The following is a 17,331-nucleotide window of genomic DNA, read 5'->3' on the forward strand; positions in this document are numbered from 1 at the left end:
GTGGGATTGCTGGATAATATGGTCATTCTACTTTTAGTTTTTGAGGAACCGCCATACTGTTTTCCCTAGTGGCTGCACCATTTTACACTGTCACCAGCAGGCTGCCTGGGTTCCAGTTTCTCCACGTTCTTACATCCTCACCAACACTCGTTATTTTCTGGTTTTATTTTTTGTTTTGTTTTTTGAGTAGCTGATGGGTGGGAGGTGGGGTCTTGCAATTTTGATTGACATTTTCCTAATGATTAGTGATGTTGAGCATCTTTTCATGTGCTTGTTGGCCATTTGTATGTCTTTGGAGAAATGTCTATTCAGGTTTGCCCATTTTTTAATTAGATTTTTTGTTGTTGTTGAATTATAGAAGTTCTTTATATATTTAGGAGATTATTAACCCCTTGTCTGATATATGATTTGCAGATGTTTTTTCCCGTTCATGGGCTGCCTTTTCACTCTGTTGACCACACCCTTGGATGCACAGAGGTTTTTAGTTTTGATGTCCAGCTTATCTGTTTTTGCTTTTGTTGCCTCTCAATCGTAGAATACTGAACACATGGCCCCTGAACAGGTGTTCAGGTTCATCCCACCTTTTCACACTCTCCCCTTTCCCTGGAATGCCTTCCCATTTCTACCTTCGCCCGTCTTGCTCTGCCTAGGGAACTTCAAAGCTCAATTCAGAAAGCTCTCGAGGAGAAATCAGGCAGAAATCATTGTTTCCATAGGTATATTTTCTATATTATCTAACTCTGTAACGGACGTAGTCACACTGTATCCTGCTTATCACATTAAGTTCTTTTTAATTTTGTCACCCTCTGCTAGGCTGTGAACTCCTAAGGGACAAGATTTTACTCTGTATCACTGTTAGCTACTCAGTACCTGGCACAGAGGAAATAATCACATTAATTGAATAAGTAAATATCACATCACTTTTATTCTTAAACTCTTTTTTGTTTTAAACATAACTTTCTTTTTATATAATTTTTAAAAATTTATTTATTATTTATTAACTATTTTATTTTTGACTGTGTTGGGTCTTCGTTTCTGTGCAAGGGCTTTCTCTAGTTGCGGCAGGCGAGGGCCACTCTTCATCGCGATGCGCAGGCCTCTCACTACCGCGGCCTCGAGCATAGGCTCCAGACGCGCAGGCTTAGTAGTTGTGGCTCACAGGCCTAGTTGCTCCACAGCATGTGGGATCTTCCCAGACCGGGACTCGAACCCGTGTCCCCTGCATTGACAGGCAGATTCTCAACCACTGCGCCACCAGGGAAGCCCCCTTCTTAAACTCTTTAGCACTAATTTTAATGTGTGAACTTAAAAAACTCTAGTACCGCTGTTTGCTTTCCTCTGAGTATTCTAAATAGGTTAGAGAACACATCTGAAGTTTCACAAAAGCCAAAAGAACCTATAGAATCTTTGTCACCTTCTTAGTGTCAGTCATCGTTTGCTCAAAGAGCTTTCTTTGGGGCTCTGTCGTGCGGCGGCGTTAGAGCCGTGGACTCAAGGTGAGCGGACCCTCCCGCTCCTCTGTGATCCCCTTCGTGGACAGCTCAAGAATTGAGGAAGGGTTCTTTCTTTCGGTGTCAGTTTTCCTTTAATAGATATTTTTGTTAATCGTTTAAAAATTAGTCAAAACAGTGTTACTCTTGAGGAAGAGTCTAGGGATGCCCTGAGGCTAGACGAGTTTGATTTATACTGTTAACCTCTGGGTTCGATGACAGCCTTTTTGGTGAGTTCTACCGTGGAGAGCTAACCTGTACCACTGGAGGACACGGAGGGTGAAGGGCTGTACCCAGAGAGGCTAGAACAGCTTTCCACGAAAATTGGGGAATGGATGTGGGTTGAATGTAAAGGAAAGTGATTTTTGTTTTCTTTCCAAGGCCATGGAAATAGCATCTCAAAGGACCAAGGAGGAAAGGTCCAGCCAAGATCATGTGGATGAAGAGGTAAGATGTATCATCTGTTTACTGACTTAGGAAACACTTGTGTCTTGGGGTCTTTTTTTTTATATTGCTGGGGCATGATCTTAATTTTAATAGATAAGCAGTTTTTTTAAATGATGATATTTCATTGAGACATAACATGTTACACGATTCAGCTGCACGAGGTTGTGTAGCTTACATCCCATTACATCCTTCCACTCAGTGACCTGTTAGCCCCTCGTCCTGCGTGGAGAACATTTTTACAGAACCCCTTGGAGGACGTGATTCAAGAAGGAAGAGCCTGTTTTAGTTTGCTAATGTGAATTTTTTTTTTTTTTTTTCCCGGTACGTGGGCCTCTCACTGTTGTGGCCTCTCCCGTTGTGGAGCACAGGCTCCGGACGCGCAGGCTCAGCGGCCATGGCTCACGGGCCCAGCCGCTCCGCGGCATGTGGGATCTTCCCGGACCGGGGCACGAACCCGTGTCCGCTGCATCGGCAGGCGGACTCTCAGCCACTGCGCCACCAGGGAAGCCCGCTAATGGGAATTTTGAAGTGATTTAAATGTTGCTTTCAGTCACACTGTAGATTTTAAAGACTCGTGTTTGGTAAAAAGGAAGACTTTTTTAAAATCTTGGGAGTCGGTATATTTTTTTGTGAAGGTGATCCATAGTAGGCTTTTACAAAATAACAATAATTCTCACAGCCGTCGTGTGTGGTGTGATGGGTGAGTATAAGATACCCCGTACGCGTCAGCTGTGGCGCAGGGTAGACGATGCTCGCATGAAAGAGCCCCTTCCTCTGTTAGGCACAGCCAGGGGGCGCTTGCTCACGGCAGCTCCTTTCTCTCCCCTCAGAAAGGCTCCATGGAATACAGACGAGGGGAGAGAAGGGTTATTCTGAGGGTAACCGTATATCAGAGCTGAGGGTGACGATGGTGATGAGTTCCTCTGGGACCTGATGGGGTGAGGATGCTGAGTGCGCGGGAGAAGCACGTGAATGAGTCTCCATTGTACTTTCCCTCTGCGTCCGGTAGGTGTTTAAGCGAGCTTACATCCCTAGAACCTTGAATGAAGTGAAGAACTATGAGAGGGATGTGGATATAATGATGAAACTGAAGGAAGAGGACATGGCCATGAACGCCCAGCAGGACAACGTGAGTCGCTGGTTTGTCTTCAGCAAGTCAGCTCACCGCGGAAGCTGCCGGCCCAGACCCGCCGTCTTGAGTGTCGGCCTCTAAGCTAGTGCGACGGCTCATTCCCTTCACATTAGCAAACCCTCTGCGCACACTGCTTGTAAAGGGGATCAATCCCCTGGTCTTTGTGAAAGGAAAGGACACACTTGAATGAGTCCAACAGACTATAATTGCAGGAAAAGGAAGATTTGTATAGAAGTCTAGGCTATAAATGGTTATTATACTAGCTCCACTAACATATGTGTTTCAGAGTCTGGAAAATTTTTTTCTGCTTAAGGGCCAGATAGTAAATATTTAAGGCTTCGCAGGCCAAGAAGCAAGACTGAGGCTATTATGTGGGTTGTTATATAACAAGAGAGAAAAAACGTCCCCCAAAGTTTTGATGAAATTAAAAATACTTTAATAATAATTGAAAACACACAACTTTTCATGATACAGGTCTACTAATGAGAGAAGAATAGAGTTATTTGGGGGAGAGGAGAAAACATTACATTTAGCTGAGATTCAGAGTTAGGGCTTTCTGTCATCAAATTGATTGCAACTGTTTATCCTTAAAAACCACCAGGCCACAGGTCAGATTTGGCCTGTGGGCCAGAGTCTGCTGACGCCTGCTGTGCCTGTGGGTGAGAACCACACCCATGCTACACACTCTCTGTGTCCCATGAGATAAATGTTAGGCACCTTTTTATAATCACACAAGGTATCATTTAGACCACAGTGTTCTTTCTTAGTATTGCAGTGGACTTCCGTGTCCAGTTTTATGTTGATTCTTGTTTTTTTCTTTTTGGTTTCAAGATTCTATACCAAACTGTCACGGGACTGAAGAAGGATTTGTCAGGAGTTCAGAAGGTATGCAGAACATGTGTTACTGTTCATTTACTTGAAAACTCTTTCAAAGGATATAAAATTTCATGTCAGGTGTTATTGAATTAACAGTGGCGTAATGGTACTAGTACAGATGCTTTCGAAGTCCATGGGCATTTTCAGAAATGCCCTTTTTATGTTCATTCTTCTTAACCATGAGACTGAAATGTGGAAACGCATGGTTTATTCTTCATTCTGCCCCTGAATTGCTCTGTTATTGTAGCTGAGGCATCGATTCTTTTTGTATCCTGTTCTTCATTTGTGAAGTTATTAACGAATACCCATGTGCTTGTTGATGTTTCTACAACCAACTTAAAGCAGCAGTGAGATCTGGTCTCATCCCAGCACACAGGCTGTTGAAGGGCTAGTCATGCTGTCTCACAGTACAGATTCCTGTAGTGTTTTTTTCTTAAACTAACTTTGTTTTGTCTTACATTTTCAAACGGCAGGAATTGATTCTTATTTAAGCAATAATAAAGGTAGTTCGTACTTCTTTTAATATTCTTTTTTTTAAAAAAAATAGTCGATTGATTGATTGATTTGGCCGCGTCGGGTCTTAGTTGCAGCATGTGGGATCTTTTGTTGTGGCGTGGGCTCCAGGGAGCGTGGGCTCTGTAGTTTGCGGCATGTGGGCTCTCTAGTTGAGGCGCACAAGCCCAGCGGTTGTGGCGCGTGGGCTTAGCTGCTCCGCGGCATGTGTGATCTTAGTTCCCCGACCAGGGATTGAACCCACGTCCCCTGCATTGGAAGGCGGATTCTTAATCACTGGGCCACCAGGGAAGTCCCACTTCTTTTAATATTCTTAATGAAAGGCTTGAATATGAAGGATCACGGTTTACATTCTGAAAATTGAGTGTGTTTTTTTTGTGGGAAGAATTGGACTAGGAGAATTCTGGGTTTTATGCAGCAGGTGTGATGGGGTAGGTGTGCTTTGAATTGTAGAGCAGGAAGCTATAACTGGCTGGAAAGCCTTTCTGTACAATCGCCTTTTAAAGATCTGTTTTTTTCTTACGAAAAGAAAACCTCGTGGTTTTAAAAATGCTTCCTCCTGCTTTAAAAACTGCTAAATTTGGACTTCTCTGGTGGCGCAGTGGTTAAGAACCCGCCTGCCAATGCAGGGGACATGGGTTCGAGCCCTGGTCCGGGAAGATCCCACATGCCGCAGAGCAAATAAGCCCATGCGCCACAACTACTGAGCCTGCGTTCTAGAGCCCGTGAGCCACAAATACTGAGCCTGTGTGCCACAACTACTGAAGCCTCTGCACCTAGAGCCTGTGCTGTACAACAAGAGAAGCCACCGCAATAAGAAGTCCGTGCACCGCAACAAAGACCCAACGTGGCCAAAAAGTTAATTAATTAATTATTTTAAAAACTGCTAAATTTCAGGGAAAAAATGAATGTTTCTCTTGTTTAAATATTGTGTTCCCTCTTGATTGGATTAACAAGTGTTAAATGAAATTTAATTCGTAGGAAATCCACTGTGAAGTTATCCAAGTAACTTCACTTTTTACATCTATGTGTATTTCGCCTCTTTCCAAATCCCGGCTCGACCCTCCTGATTTCCTGCAGGAGGTAGAGCGGTCCTGTTGTTGATCTAGGTCACCCAGTGAAGCCCCAGTCCCTGTGTTTGGGTACGTCCTTGAGCCGTCCGGGAACGGCTCCTTGAGGCGTCCTCCCTGGCGTTGATTCCATTGTTTTGATGTTTCAATACAGGATGTCATTTTTCAAAGTCTGTCTGTAAGGCTGAAATCTGATTTTTGGCCTTAACACATTTAATACCAATAGATAACTGACTGGTTTAGAATAACATGGTCCTCTGATATTTTCAAGGTCCCTGCACTCCTAGAAAATCAAATTAAGGAAAGTCAAGTTAAGGAAAAGACTTGTTCTGATTCAGAAGATGCCAGAAGCTCTCAGTGTTCTGACACAGACTCTGAAGACCAGGGAGACAACGCCTGCTCCAGAAAGCCCACCGCTGACCTTGAAGTTGATAAAAAGGTTAGCCACAAACTTAGATTCCCTTGTTTGTCAGTACGACTGCACAGCCCCTCTAGGCTCTCTGCTCAGATATCTGGATCATAGTTGCTGAACACATTGGTCAGTAAGTCCCTCCACCTGAAGTTTTAGTTCCCAAGCGTGAACTTTGCTTTTGGTGGTAACATCAGCTAGAGATTGGGCTTCTACTAAGAGCTCCTTGGGCACTGCCTAGAGAGAGGGCACACTAGTTTCAGTGCATTGATGAAAAGTGATTGTCATGCACTTGAAGAACAAATGATGCTGGAGTTGCCCCATGGTGAAATACCAAAAAACCATTTCAGGGGCGTTACAGCCCAGCTCCCTGTTTCCAGAATCTCTGTTTCTTCCACTCATGGCCGTGGACATAAGAGATGCTACTGATGAAACAATCCGTGATGGCTAACCGTTACTCTTTAGTCTTAGCCTGATCCTTTAAACCTTATAGAGTGAGGGTTCCAAGACTTCTGAGAGACATACCCAACTCCCTAGCACATGTTCTCTTTGGCTATCTTCAAATTTCTATTAAGAAATCTTAAAGATAATTTTCATCCCAAATTCTACCACGAAACCATTATCATTTTCAATTTTTTTTCTGTGATGCTCACTTTTTATCTTTTTACATATATTTTAAAATTTAGTTCTGGGGCTTCCCTGGTGGCACAGCGGTTAAGAATCCACCTGCGCCAATGCAGGGGACACGGGTTCGAGCCCTGGTCCGCGAAGATCCCACATGCTGCAGAGCAGCTAAGCCCGTGCGCCACAACTACTGAGCCTGTGCTCTAGAGTCCACGTGCCACAACTACTGGAGCCCACGCACCTAGAGCCCGTGCTCTGCAACAAGAGAAGCCACTGCAGTGAGAAGCCCGCACACCGCAATGAAGAGTAGCCCCCGCTCACCACAACTAGAGAAAACCTGCACGCAGCAACAAAGACCCAACGCAGCCAAAAATAAATTTAATTTGTTAAAAAAATTTAGTTGTAATAATATGAATACTCAGAATGAATTAAATTTGCAAATATTTTTACTTTTTGTTTTTGTTTTTACAGGAAAGAAAAAAGATGGTCAAGGAAGCCCAGAGAGAGAAAAGAAAAAACAAAGTTCCTAAACATGTGAAAAAAAGAAAGGAGAAGACAGCCAAGACGAAAAGGGGCAAATAGAACCAGAACTGTATGATATACAGTGATTTCCCATCACTTGCTCTCTGAGCTGCATCTGGAGGATGGGTTATTGATTTTAACTGAATGGTTATTACTGCAGTGTCCTCGTGGATGGATTCACGTGTTTTCATGTAATCATGTAAAAAGCTCTAAGCTCTAGTGTCTAGGTCTAGTCCCTAGCTCTTTATGGTATTGATAGAGGATTGTTTAAGCTACTATTTTAATGAAGAACTTTATACAATTTTACTTTTGTATATATTTTCTCCTGCAGTTTGGTTTTTGAAGCATCGTAACTGTTTAAATGTATTGAGCAGTTATGTAAAGGCACTTTGGACAAACTTGGGCAAATTGTTTTTGCTTTGTTTGTAACGTGCCAAAGACCCATCTGAAATCATTTGATTATAAGGCCACGGTTTCTACAAAAGGGGGTTTCACTGATTTAGAGAATTCAGTCGTTGATATAATGGTTCATCACAACTTTGTTCTATGTGTATTGATGATTATTTACAATAAGTTACTCTTCATCTTTCATATTCTTTTTTGAGCTAGGACCTCCTAGTTTGTAAGCTGTTTCACATTCAACTATGAGGTCTGTTCATTCATTCATCAAATATTTGAGTATTTTAGGTGCGAGGGATACAGCAGTAAATCAAAAGCAATTTCCATAGATAAACCTAGTTTCCCTTAAACCGAAGCTTGCACCTGCTTGTTTGAGAGTCAGCGGGTTATTGAGGGAGGCGCGGGCCTACTGGATAAAGCAGACAAAAGTTACTACCTTCAGCCGGTTTGCGTTTTAATAGGAAGACAAGGCATTAAAATAAGTAAAAAGTAGTCTATCCGCAGGTAATATATTCCGGGAGAGGGGAAGAAATAATGTAGAGAAGAGAATGCATGGGGCGGTGGGAGAGCGCAGGTTTAAAACAGGCCACGCTGAGAGGCCATATTTGGGCAAATATTTGAAGGATGTGAGTCATGTGCATATCGGGAGAGAAGAGCATTCCAGGCAAAGCAAACAGCAAGTGCAAAGGCCCCGAGGCAGAAGTGTGTCTGAAATGTTCCAGAAACAGGGAGCTAGAGCATCATAACCACGGGGGGAAGTAGATCAGGTGGGGGTATGTGCCTGGAAGGTTTTGAGCAGAGGAATGGTGTAATCTGACTTCTGTTTTGAAAGGGTCGCGATCCCTGTGGCTTCCAGGGAAAATGGACTAGGAGATGGGTGGGGATGGGCAGGCAGCTGGGTGTGTACCGTGGTAACCCACGCGACAGGTGACGGAGGCTCGGTCCAGGATGGTAGCAGTAGACATGGAGAGAAGCGGTTGGATTCTAGGTAAAGCAGGCACGGTGAACTGGATGTGCCGTGAGAAATGCCGATTTTAGTCCTTGACTCAAAGGCAATTTCCATAGATAAACCTAGTTTCCCTTAAACTGAAGCTTGCACCTGCTTGTTTGAGAATCTGTGGGTTATTGAAGGGGTGGCGGGGTCAATTGAGCTTTTAAAGTTTTAAGTCAAATTTATTACGTTCATAATAGCCTCTCTTCCTGACTTGAAACAAGTTCAAAATATGAAGTATAATTTCAGTGAAACACAATTGTATGTCCTGTAAAATATTCTACAGTTAACACAACCAAAGAGAAAACGAAAAAGGAGGCTGAGCCATCCAGTACACCCTGGGGGATTCATCTTCAGGACCCCCCGGTTCTCTCATGGGTTGGGTCTTACCTCCAGCCAGGCGTGTTTGAATCAGGTGGTCGGGCTCCGCAGTGCCATCTTTGGTGAATCGAATGCAATCACTAGGCTTAGATTCAGTTTCTCTGGGCAAAAGTGGTGTCGGTAGGACGGACACTCACTACCTGCTGCCGGGAGGAAGTGGCTTGTGACGTGCCGGGATTTGAGACTGGGGGGGATTCTGATTTGAGGAGCCTTTTTCTGGCAGCTTGCTCATGTGGCTGTTTCCCCGTCTGGATTCTGGGCTGTAGCTGTGGCTGAGTGGGAACCACTGGTAACATTCTTGCCAAACTGGTCTGAAACCGTTTCCCTTGTTTGTTTCTTGCCAGGAGGTCTGGAGGAAGGAGCGTCTTTGTAGGCAGACTTAACAGGGCTACTTTCTGGCTTTAACTGCAATAGAATTTTGAGCACTTGACAAGTTTTAGTGTCCCTGGATTATTGGTTGTGCAGCGACTTTCCATTTGGAGAGATGAGCTTTGGGGTCTCTTGATCCAAAGGCCGGGACATCATTTTGTCGGTTGTTGATGTATCTGGTTTTCTGTCCTATTTTGTTGATTTTCTAATCCCTTCAAAAATGCAGGTGTTTCTAAAAGTTTACAGTGAGGAATCTGGATGATTTCGTTGAAGCACAAAATCACAGCTATTTCCTCTGCGGCTCTGCGTATTCTTCCTTTGATGAAGCAGTTTAGGAACAGAGCTTTCCCTGGCCCAGGAGCTCCAGCATTTGAGCCTGGCCTTGGAGTGAAGAGGGGCACAGTGGCAGCTGGCTGCCTAGGTCTGATCAAATGCGAACCCACGTTTGGGGCTGACATCACTTTTTCTTTAGCTTTCTCTACTCCTTGATGAAGATGGACTCAATCAGTTGAAGAACTTCGTAGTTTGGTACCAAGACTTGTTGGAGAAGAGCTCTCCTTTTCATGGGTTGCTGCTGAATTCTGCGCAAGCAGCTTGTTTCTTGGTTGCAGGCCTATCCTGTTTTGTGGCTATGATTTCATTCACCTTTTGGTTCAAAATGAAGAGATGAAGATGTTCTTCTAGAAGCTGGTAAAAATTCACTTGAAGGACATCTCAAACGTCATGGGCTCTGAATGTTGACATTTCTAAAAATCCTTTTGGTCTTCAAGAGCTTGACAGGTTTTCTAATTTTTGGTTGTTTATACACATATAAGTAAAGACCGGGAACATTCATTCAGAGCTTGACTTTGACTTCTGGGGTTTACTTTTTGATGATGAAAGGGTCGCATGAATCAGCAGGTATGGTCTGCTGGTATGGTCAAGGTATGTATGGTCTCCTGTGAAGATTTCCTGTGACCACATCAAATGGCTAAGATTTTCAACCTTTGGTGATCATAAAACAAGAGCTCTCCATGTTCTGTCTCTTGAATTGGATTAGGTTATTACATTCCTAATCCATTTTGGTTGGAGTTCTGTTTTGTTTTGTTTGTTTGTTTTGCAGTACATGGGCCTCTCACTGTTGCGGCCTCTCCCGTTGCGGAGCACAGGCTCCGGACGCGCAGGCTCAGCAGCCATGGCTCACGGGCCCAGCTGCTCCGCGGCACGTGGGATCTTCCCGGACCGGGGCACGAACCCGTGTCCCTTGCATTGGCAGGTGGACTCTCAACCACTGCGCCACCAGGGAAGCCCTTGGTTGGAGTTTTTAACTTCCATATCCTTTGGGTTTGTGTTACCTTGGACATCAGGGCTTTTATTAGTGCTCCAGGGGAAATTATAGTGTTGTGTCTGAAATCATTTAAGCTAGTTTCCGAAGGAAAAGGTATCTTTCTTGGGTCTGTGTTCTCCAGAGATCTTAGTCACGGTTGGTGGTGCTGTGGGAACCTCTGGGCTTGAACTTAGAGAATGAAGACTTGAACTCGCGGAATTTTTGCTTTTTGGCTTTCCTTCATTTTCTGTGTCACTCCACATCCTGCTTTGACTGCTGGCAGCCCGCGGTCGTGAGGAGGTGGCCCTCGTACCGCCTGGAATAGCCACACACCCACAAAATCCTTTCTCTCTCCTTTTTTCCCAGAATGGCAAGGGCATCATCTGTGTGTGAGCACAGCTATTTCTAGCTCTCTGAGAGCTTTCTGCCCCTCTTATCAACGCACCTTAATAATTTTAAGGCCGAGCAACTTAATCATCTCGGGGTGAAATTTTAACCTTTACACATTTTCTGCATAGCTGCCTTGGAGTCCTAAGCTTGTCAGTGAAAAAGTGGTGGGTCCTTGGGGTCCCAGTGCAGCAGCTGGAGAGGCGGGCAGGCAGAGGATGGGCTGTTTAAAGTACGCATGGGGGTTGCCCTTGAGGGTAGCATCTGCGCTACAGCCGTGGGCGTGAGTGGCTGCATAGGGGAGCATCAGAGGTTTAGGTCAAGGAACTGAGGCCAGGGTTTTGGAAGGACCATCTGTGTTAGGACAGGGCCTAGTTTTAGAGTGTCAGTGAGTGACATGCCTGAATCTTCAGTGGGCTGGGAGAGAGGTGACACGGACGCCTCTGTAATGTAGTGGGGAGGTGAGTGGTGTCGGACGACGTCAGTGCCCTCCGGAGAGCCAGAGTTTAAATGGGGCAAGGAGAGGGGAACCCTCAGAGAAGACGTTGAGGATACGAGGCTTCTTGCTGGTGTCTGACCCCACGTGGGTTCCAGACGGCACTGGGGGGAGTGTTTCAGGATGGAGAAGAGTAGGAAAAGCCCCGTTGTGGGGTTGGATGCTTCTGGGTCTGAGGACCTGACCCCGTTAAGTAGGCAGATGCCACAAGCACGTGGAGATAAAGAGTAGTGCCTGCCTCGTGGAGTTACTGTGAAGGACACAGGAGAGCTACGGGGAGCTTGGCAAGGGCTGGATCAGGCTGGTGAACCTGGACTCCGTCATTCAAGATGGAACAGTCCAACCCCTTGGTGTTCCTGCAGTGATGTGAAAAGAGGTTCACAGAACCTAGAAAGTATCTTGCCTCCCCCCAGAAATGTTGAACCTCAACCCATGTGGCCGCCAGCTGTAATCAGCAGTTTACAAAGTATACAGCTCACAGGAACAGGATAAATGATGCTGGGAGGATATAGTCAACCGAATTTAGAATAAGGGGGGAAAAAAGAAGAGGGAGAGCTATGATAAAGAGGTCTAAGAGACATATTTCCCAATGCTGTGGATTTCACTTGGACCCTGATTAGATCAAACCCACTGTAAAAAGATGGACTGTTTGGGGCTTTCTTTTTAGACAAATAGGGAAAACTAAAAACGGAGGAGGTGTTAGATGGTAGTAAGGGATTGTTCATTTTACTGGATGTGATAGCGGTGTTGTATTTAAAAGTGGTTCTCTCAGAGTATGGACTGAAGCCTTTATGGGTGAGATGGGTAGAAAGCCTGCGACTGTTTCAAAATTCTCCATCCTTGACCGACTCCTAAAGGAAAGTGGTGGATGAAGCAGAACTAGCAGGAGGTGAGTAGTTGCTAAAGCAGAGGAATGGCTGTGTAGGGATTTATTATACTGCTCTCTCTGTAACAATTTCTGTAAGAAAAAAAGGTGTTTTTTTTTTTTTTACTAAGTCAAAGTAAATATATTAAGTACTTAAAACAGGGCTTGTCAGATAGTAGTTCTGTATTACACAAGTATCTATATTTTTATTTTACTCGTTATTCTTTTAAACTTTTTTTTTTTTCTTTTTTTTTTTGCGGTACGCGGGCCTCTCACTCCTGCGGCCTCTCCCGTTGCGGGGCACAGGCTCCGGACGCGCAGGCTCAGCGGCCATGGTTCACGGGCCCAGCCGCTCCGCGGCACGTGGGATCCTCCCGGACCGGGGCACGAACCCGCGCCCCCAGCATCGGCAGGCGGACTCTCAACCACTGCGCCACCAGGGAAGCCCATTATTCTTAAGTAACTTTTTTTGCCCAGGCATCAAGGTTTAATCATCTGGGCCAAAGAAGTAGGTCTAGGTAGAACTGTGATGGCTTCTGGTACTGGCCCAGCTCGGCAGTGTCACTTGAAATGTCACTTGAATGTGAAGGCAGTTTGAGAACTTGTATATTGAACAAATGCTGACAGAAGTTTTAGTGCTGCCAAGCCTGACCCGTGTTTTAACATATGTCACCTTCTCAGTGACCTGTCCTAACCACTCTGTCTGGATTTGCAGTCTGCCCCCTTAACTAAGGCCCCTACACACCTTATTACCTTTGCTCTGCATCGTTTTTCTAAAGCTCCTCTAACTAACTTACAGGTAGACCTCGTTTTATTGCGCTTCACAGGTAATTGCGGTTTTTACAAATTGAAGGTCTGTGGCAACCCTCTGTTGATCACGTCTGTCTGGGCCATTTTTCCAACAGCATTTGCTCACTTTGTGACTCTGTGTTACATATTTTGATAGTTCTCAAAATCTTTGAAACCCTCCACCAGCAAAAAGATTACATCTCGCTGACAACTCAGATGATGGTTAACTTCTTTTAGCAATAAAGGATTGTTTAATCACTTTTTTTAGCCACAATGCTATTGCACACTTATAGACTACAGTCTAGTGTAAACATCACTTTTTTATGCACTGGGAAACCAGAAAATCCATGTGACTTGCTTTATTGCGCTACTCGCTTTATTTGGTGGTCTGTAGCCAAGCCCACGGTATGTCCCAGCTCTGCCTGTACTTACATGCTGAGTTTTCTCATACGTATTGTGTGTCTTCCCTCACCTCCCAACCTCTTCCTAGAATGTAAGCTCCACAGGGGCAGGGATTTTTATCTTTGTTCAGTCTTGTATCCCAACACCTAGAATTGTGTCTAAAATACCGTAAATGCTCAATAAATATTTAAGGGAATAATACGTTGTGTTTCTTAAAGGTGGAGCTGTGACATCAATTGGATACACACACCACCACCCCCCCATGATGATAAAAATGAAGACTAGGGGTTGATGTGCATTGACTTGTGCCCTCTAGCCCTCCCTTCAGTGACCGGGGGCGCCCACTGTAAGGTGACCGATCTACGCCCGGGGGCTACAGCGCTGCCTCTGCACAGCCTTCTGTCCTCAGACCCTCGGCATCAGCACAGCTCTCCAGCCAGTGGAACGGGTGCATTTTAAACTGGATTGTTGTTTTGACTTTGACCACGTGAGACCATTTGACTGTTATCCAAAGTGCTTGGGCAACAGTGCATTGGCTGATGAGTTCTTCAATCCCAAATCACCATAACGTAGGAGAATGGGAGACCTGATAGGAGCCTAGCCTTATAGTCACGCATTTTCCCAACTCTTCCCAAATACGGACTGAAAGTTCTGAAAACAAGTTGATCTTAAGAGATGGTTCTGGTGGTGGTCTGTGAGAACTGTTCCAGATACAGATTTTTTTTTTTTTTTTTTTTTTTTTTGCGGTACGCAGGCCTCTCTGTCGTGGCCTCTCCCGTTGTGGAGCACAGGCTCCGGACGCGCAGGCCCAGCGGCCATGGCTCACGGGCCCAGCCGCTCCGCGGCATGTGGGATCCTCCCGGACCGGGGCACGAACCCGTGTCCCCTGCATCGGCAGGCGGACTCTCAACCACTGCGCCACCAGGGAAGCCCCAACAGATGTATTTTTGATGTATTTGTGGGGGGAGGTGGGCTCCACTTCCTACTCCACGATCTTGACCTCCTCCTCAAGGGATGGTTCTGAGTTTGAACTAGGCCTCTGCTTCCTTGAGAAGCTGACCAACTCCCACAGTGAAGCACAATCCACAGGGCATAAAACAGGACCCCAGCCCCAGGGGTGGGCAGGATTGTCAGTAGGTGCTTGGTCTGGCCCAACGTGGTTTTTCAGTAAATGATACCAATATTGGCGGTGATGTTGGGAGCCTCCCTCCTGCTGCCGGGCACATGAGCATGGTCAAGGCTAGCCGGGGCAAGCTGCAGGAATGGATAAGGCACCTGCCGTTGGGAGAGGATTTCTCGTCTGTGGATTGCGGGAATTGGACCAGGTAGACATCAAATTTCTCCTTTACAATTCTATTATTTTAAAACGCGTAGCATGGACTTCCCTGGTGGCTCAGTGGTTAAGAATCCGCCTGCCAATGCAGGAGACATGGGTTCGAGCCCTGGTCCAGGAGGATCCCACATGCCGCAGAGCAACTAAGCCTGTGTGCCCAACTGCCGAGCCTGTGCTCTGGAGCCCACGAGCCACAACTACTGAGCCTGTATACCACAACTACTGAAGCCCGCGTGCCTGGAGCCCATGCTCCGCAATGGGAGAAGCCACTGCAATGAGAAGCCCGCACACCGCAACAAAAAGTAGCCCCCGTTCACCACAACTAGAGAAAAGCCCACGCACAGCAACGAAGACTCAATGCAGCCAAAAATAAGTATAAAAAATAAAAAAAAACCGTGTAGCACAGATGACTCTTATTGAAAGGAGTTGCCAATAGGTATTTTTGGGACTTCCCTGGCCATCCAGTGGTTGGGACTCAGCGCTTTCTCTGCCAGGGCCCGGGTTTAATCCCTGGTCGGGGAGCTAACAGCCCGTAAGCTGCGAGGCATGGCATGAAAAAACGAAAAAAAACTTTCAGAGAGAAGGAAAGGGGTCTCAGATGAAGGCTTGAAGAGGAATACAGGATGAAAAATAAAGAAAGCACGTGTGAGGGCAAATAAATAACAGCCGTTGATTGTTAAAAAAAAAAAAAGAAAAATTGTGTTTTACCGGAGTCCTGGGTATTGCTAAACAAAGTGCTGTGGTTTTATCAGGATGCCCAAAGGCCTCAAATTTCGTGCTCAAAGAAGTTTTTCTCATGGATTCTGCACATTGTGTGTTATCTATTTCTGATTATGATTTCTGGCTTTATATAAAATTAATAAAGCAACTGACAGAGTGAAAAAAAAAAGTAGCATATCAATGATTTAGAAAAGGCCCTTCAGAGGCCAAAGGACCAGGTTAGAATTACATCTCTTAAAACAGTTTGTTTATTAAAATACAATAAGTGGGTTTAAGGTGCCAGTTATATCCCACAGGCCAGGTTTGCTTTTTACCTGTATCATAGTCTCATAAGGCAATTTTATTTTCTTTACCATGTACCATTTGAATTTAACGATGGGAATTCTGTTCCTTGTCCTGCAATAATTTTTGCTCCTCTGGAGGGAGATATTTGCCTAAGTTCTTATCATTAATGTCCTGCGAGCTGCAGGAATGGCCCGTGGACTATTGATTGCACAGGAGGCATAAGACTAGTCAAGTTCATGTCTTTACCTTCTCCTTAAAGGATTAAATGAATGGATCCTTACGACAGCAGGTGCATGTTTGGTGGTTGATGTTTAAATTAATCCTTTGCAAGAGCTCCTGAAGAAAGAGCTCCTCAATAACATTTCCTAGAAGTTGTAATTCATTTAATCAGGAGTTGTTCGTTTTACTTTAAAATTAGACACATACTTGAAGCAAAGAATATCAACCACACACAAAAAGACTCCTAAAGAGCCTTAGACTGGAAATCTGACCTGTTATTAACTTGTGACGCTCACTTCATCTTTCTGGGCCTCAGTTTCCTCATCTGTGAAACGATGACATTGGGGAGATGAAGCCTGTGATCGTTCTTGAGCTGCACTTTCCACGTGGTATACACGGGCCACATGTGACGGTTAAGTTTTTGCAGTGGTGCTAGTCTGGACTGAGAGTGTCAAATACACACTGGATTTTGAAGACTTAGTATGAAAATTATATATATATATATATATATAAAGTAACTTTGTAATTGTTTGATAGTGATTACTTGTTGGAATAATATTCTGCATGTATTGGGTCAAATAAAATAAATTAGAATTAATTTCACCTATGTTTACTTTTCTTGTGGGGTAGAAAATTTTAAATGACATATGTGAATATGTGGTGTATAGGACACAGCAACATACAAAGGAAGGAATGAGCAAGATGTTCCCCAGAATCTATCTCAACCCATCTTCTACAAGAGAGTTTTAATATTTCACATTCAAAAATATATTATTTCTGAGGGCAAAATTGCCATTCTAATTGGCTTAAATACAGATCGTATATACGGTGTATGAGGGACAATAGGGCTTTTTAAAAATAAACAAGTAAAAGGAGACATTAGGACTTCCCTGGTGGCGCAGTGGTTAAGAATCCGTCTGCCAATGCAGGGGACACGGGTTCGAGCCCTGGTCTGGGAAGATCCCACATGCCGCGGAGCAACTAAGCCCGTGCGCCACAACTACGGAGCCTGAGCTCTAGAGGCTGCGAGCCACAGCTACTGAGCCCGTGTACCACAACTACTGAAGCCCGTGCACCTAGAGCCCGTGCTCCACAACAAGAGAAGCCACCACAGTGAGAAGCCCGCGCACCCCATCAAAGAGCAGCCCCCGCTCGCCACAAGTAGAGAAAGCCCGTGAGCAGCAACGAAGACACAACGCAGCCAAAATTTAATTAATTAACTTTAAAAAGGAGACGTTAAATACTTGTTTTCTCCCCACAGTATTTTGTGCGCTTGTTGGTTTGCTCCTCAAACTTTCCTACCGAA

The 17,331-nt window shown here is 44.9% G+C and overlaps 1 protein-coding gene across 3 annotated transcripts in view; it reads left to right on the plus strand.

Annotated features, from left to right (window-relative positions):
* RIOK1 (RIO kinase 1) overlaps nt 1–13,718 on the plus strand; it is a 30,439-nt gene extending 16,721 nt beyond the window's left edge. For 2 of the 3 annotated variants that reach the window (XM_082663395.1, XM_082663394.1), the window contains exons 13-17: nt 1,872–1,937; nt 2,947–3,066; nt 3,901–3,954; nt 5,800–5,967; nt 7,033–13,717. In XM_082663395.1, the coding sequence (XP_082519521.1) occupies nt 1,872–1,937; nt 2,947–3,066; nt 3,901–3,954; nt 5,800–5,967; nt 7,033–7,143 (519 nt within the window). In that variant the 3' untranslated portion in view covers nt 7,144–13,717. Of the gene's footprint in view, nt 1–1,871; nt 1,938–2,946; nt 3,067–3,900; nt 3,955–5,799; nt 5,968–7,032 lie in introns of all 3 variants that reach the window. The other variant, XM_082663396.1, reaches the window with a different exon arrangement.
* Nucleotides 13,719–17,331: the final 3,613 nt, after the last annotated feature.

Source organism: Grampus griseus (assembly GCF_964374135.1).
Source record: "Grampus griseus genome assembly, chromosome: 10".
NCBI classification, from domain to species: domain Eukaryota; kingdom Metazoa; phylum Chordata; class Mammalia; order Artiodactyla; family Delphinidae; genus Grampus; species Grampus griseus.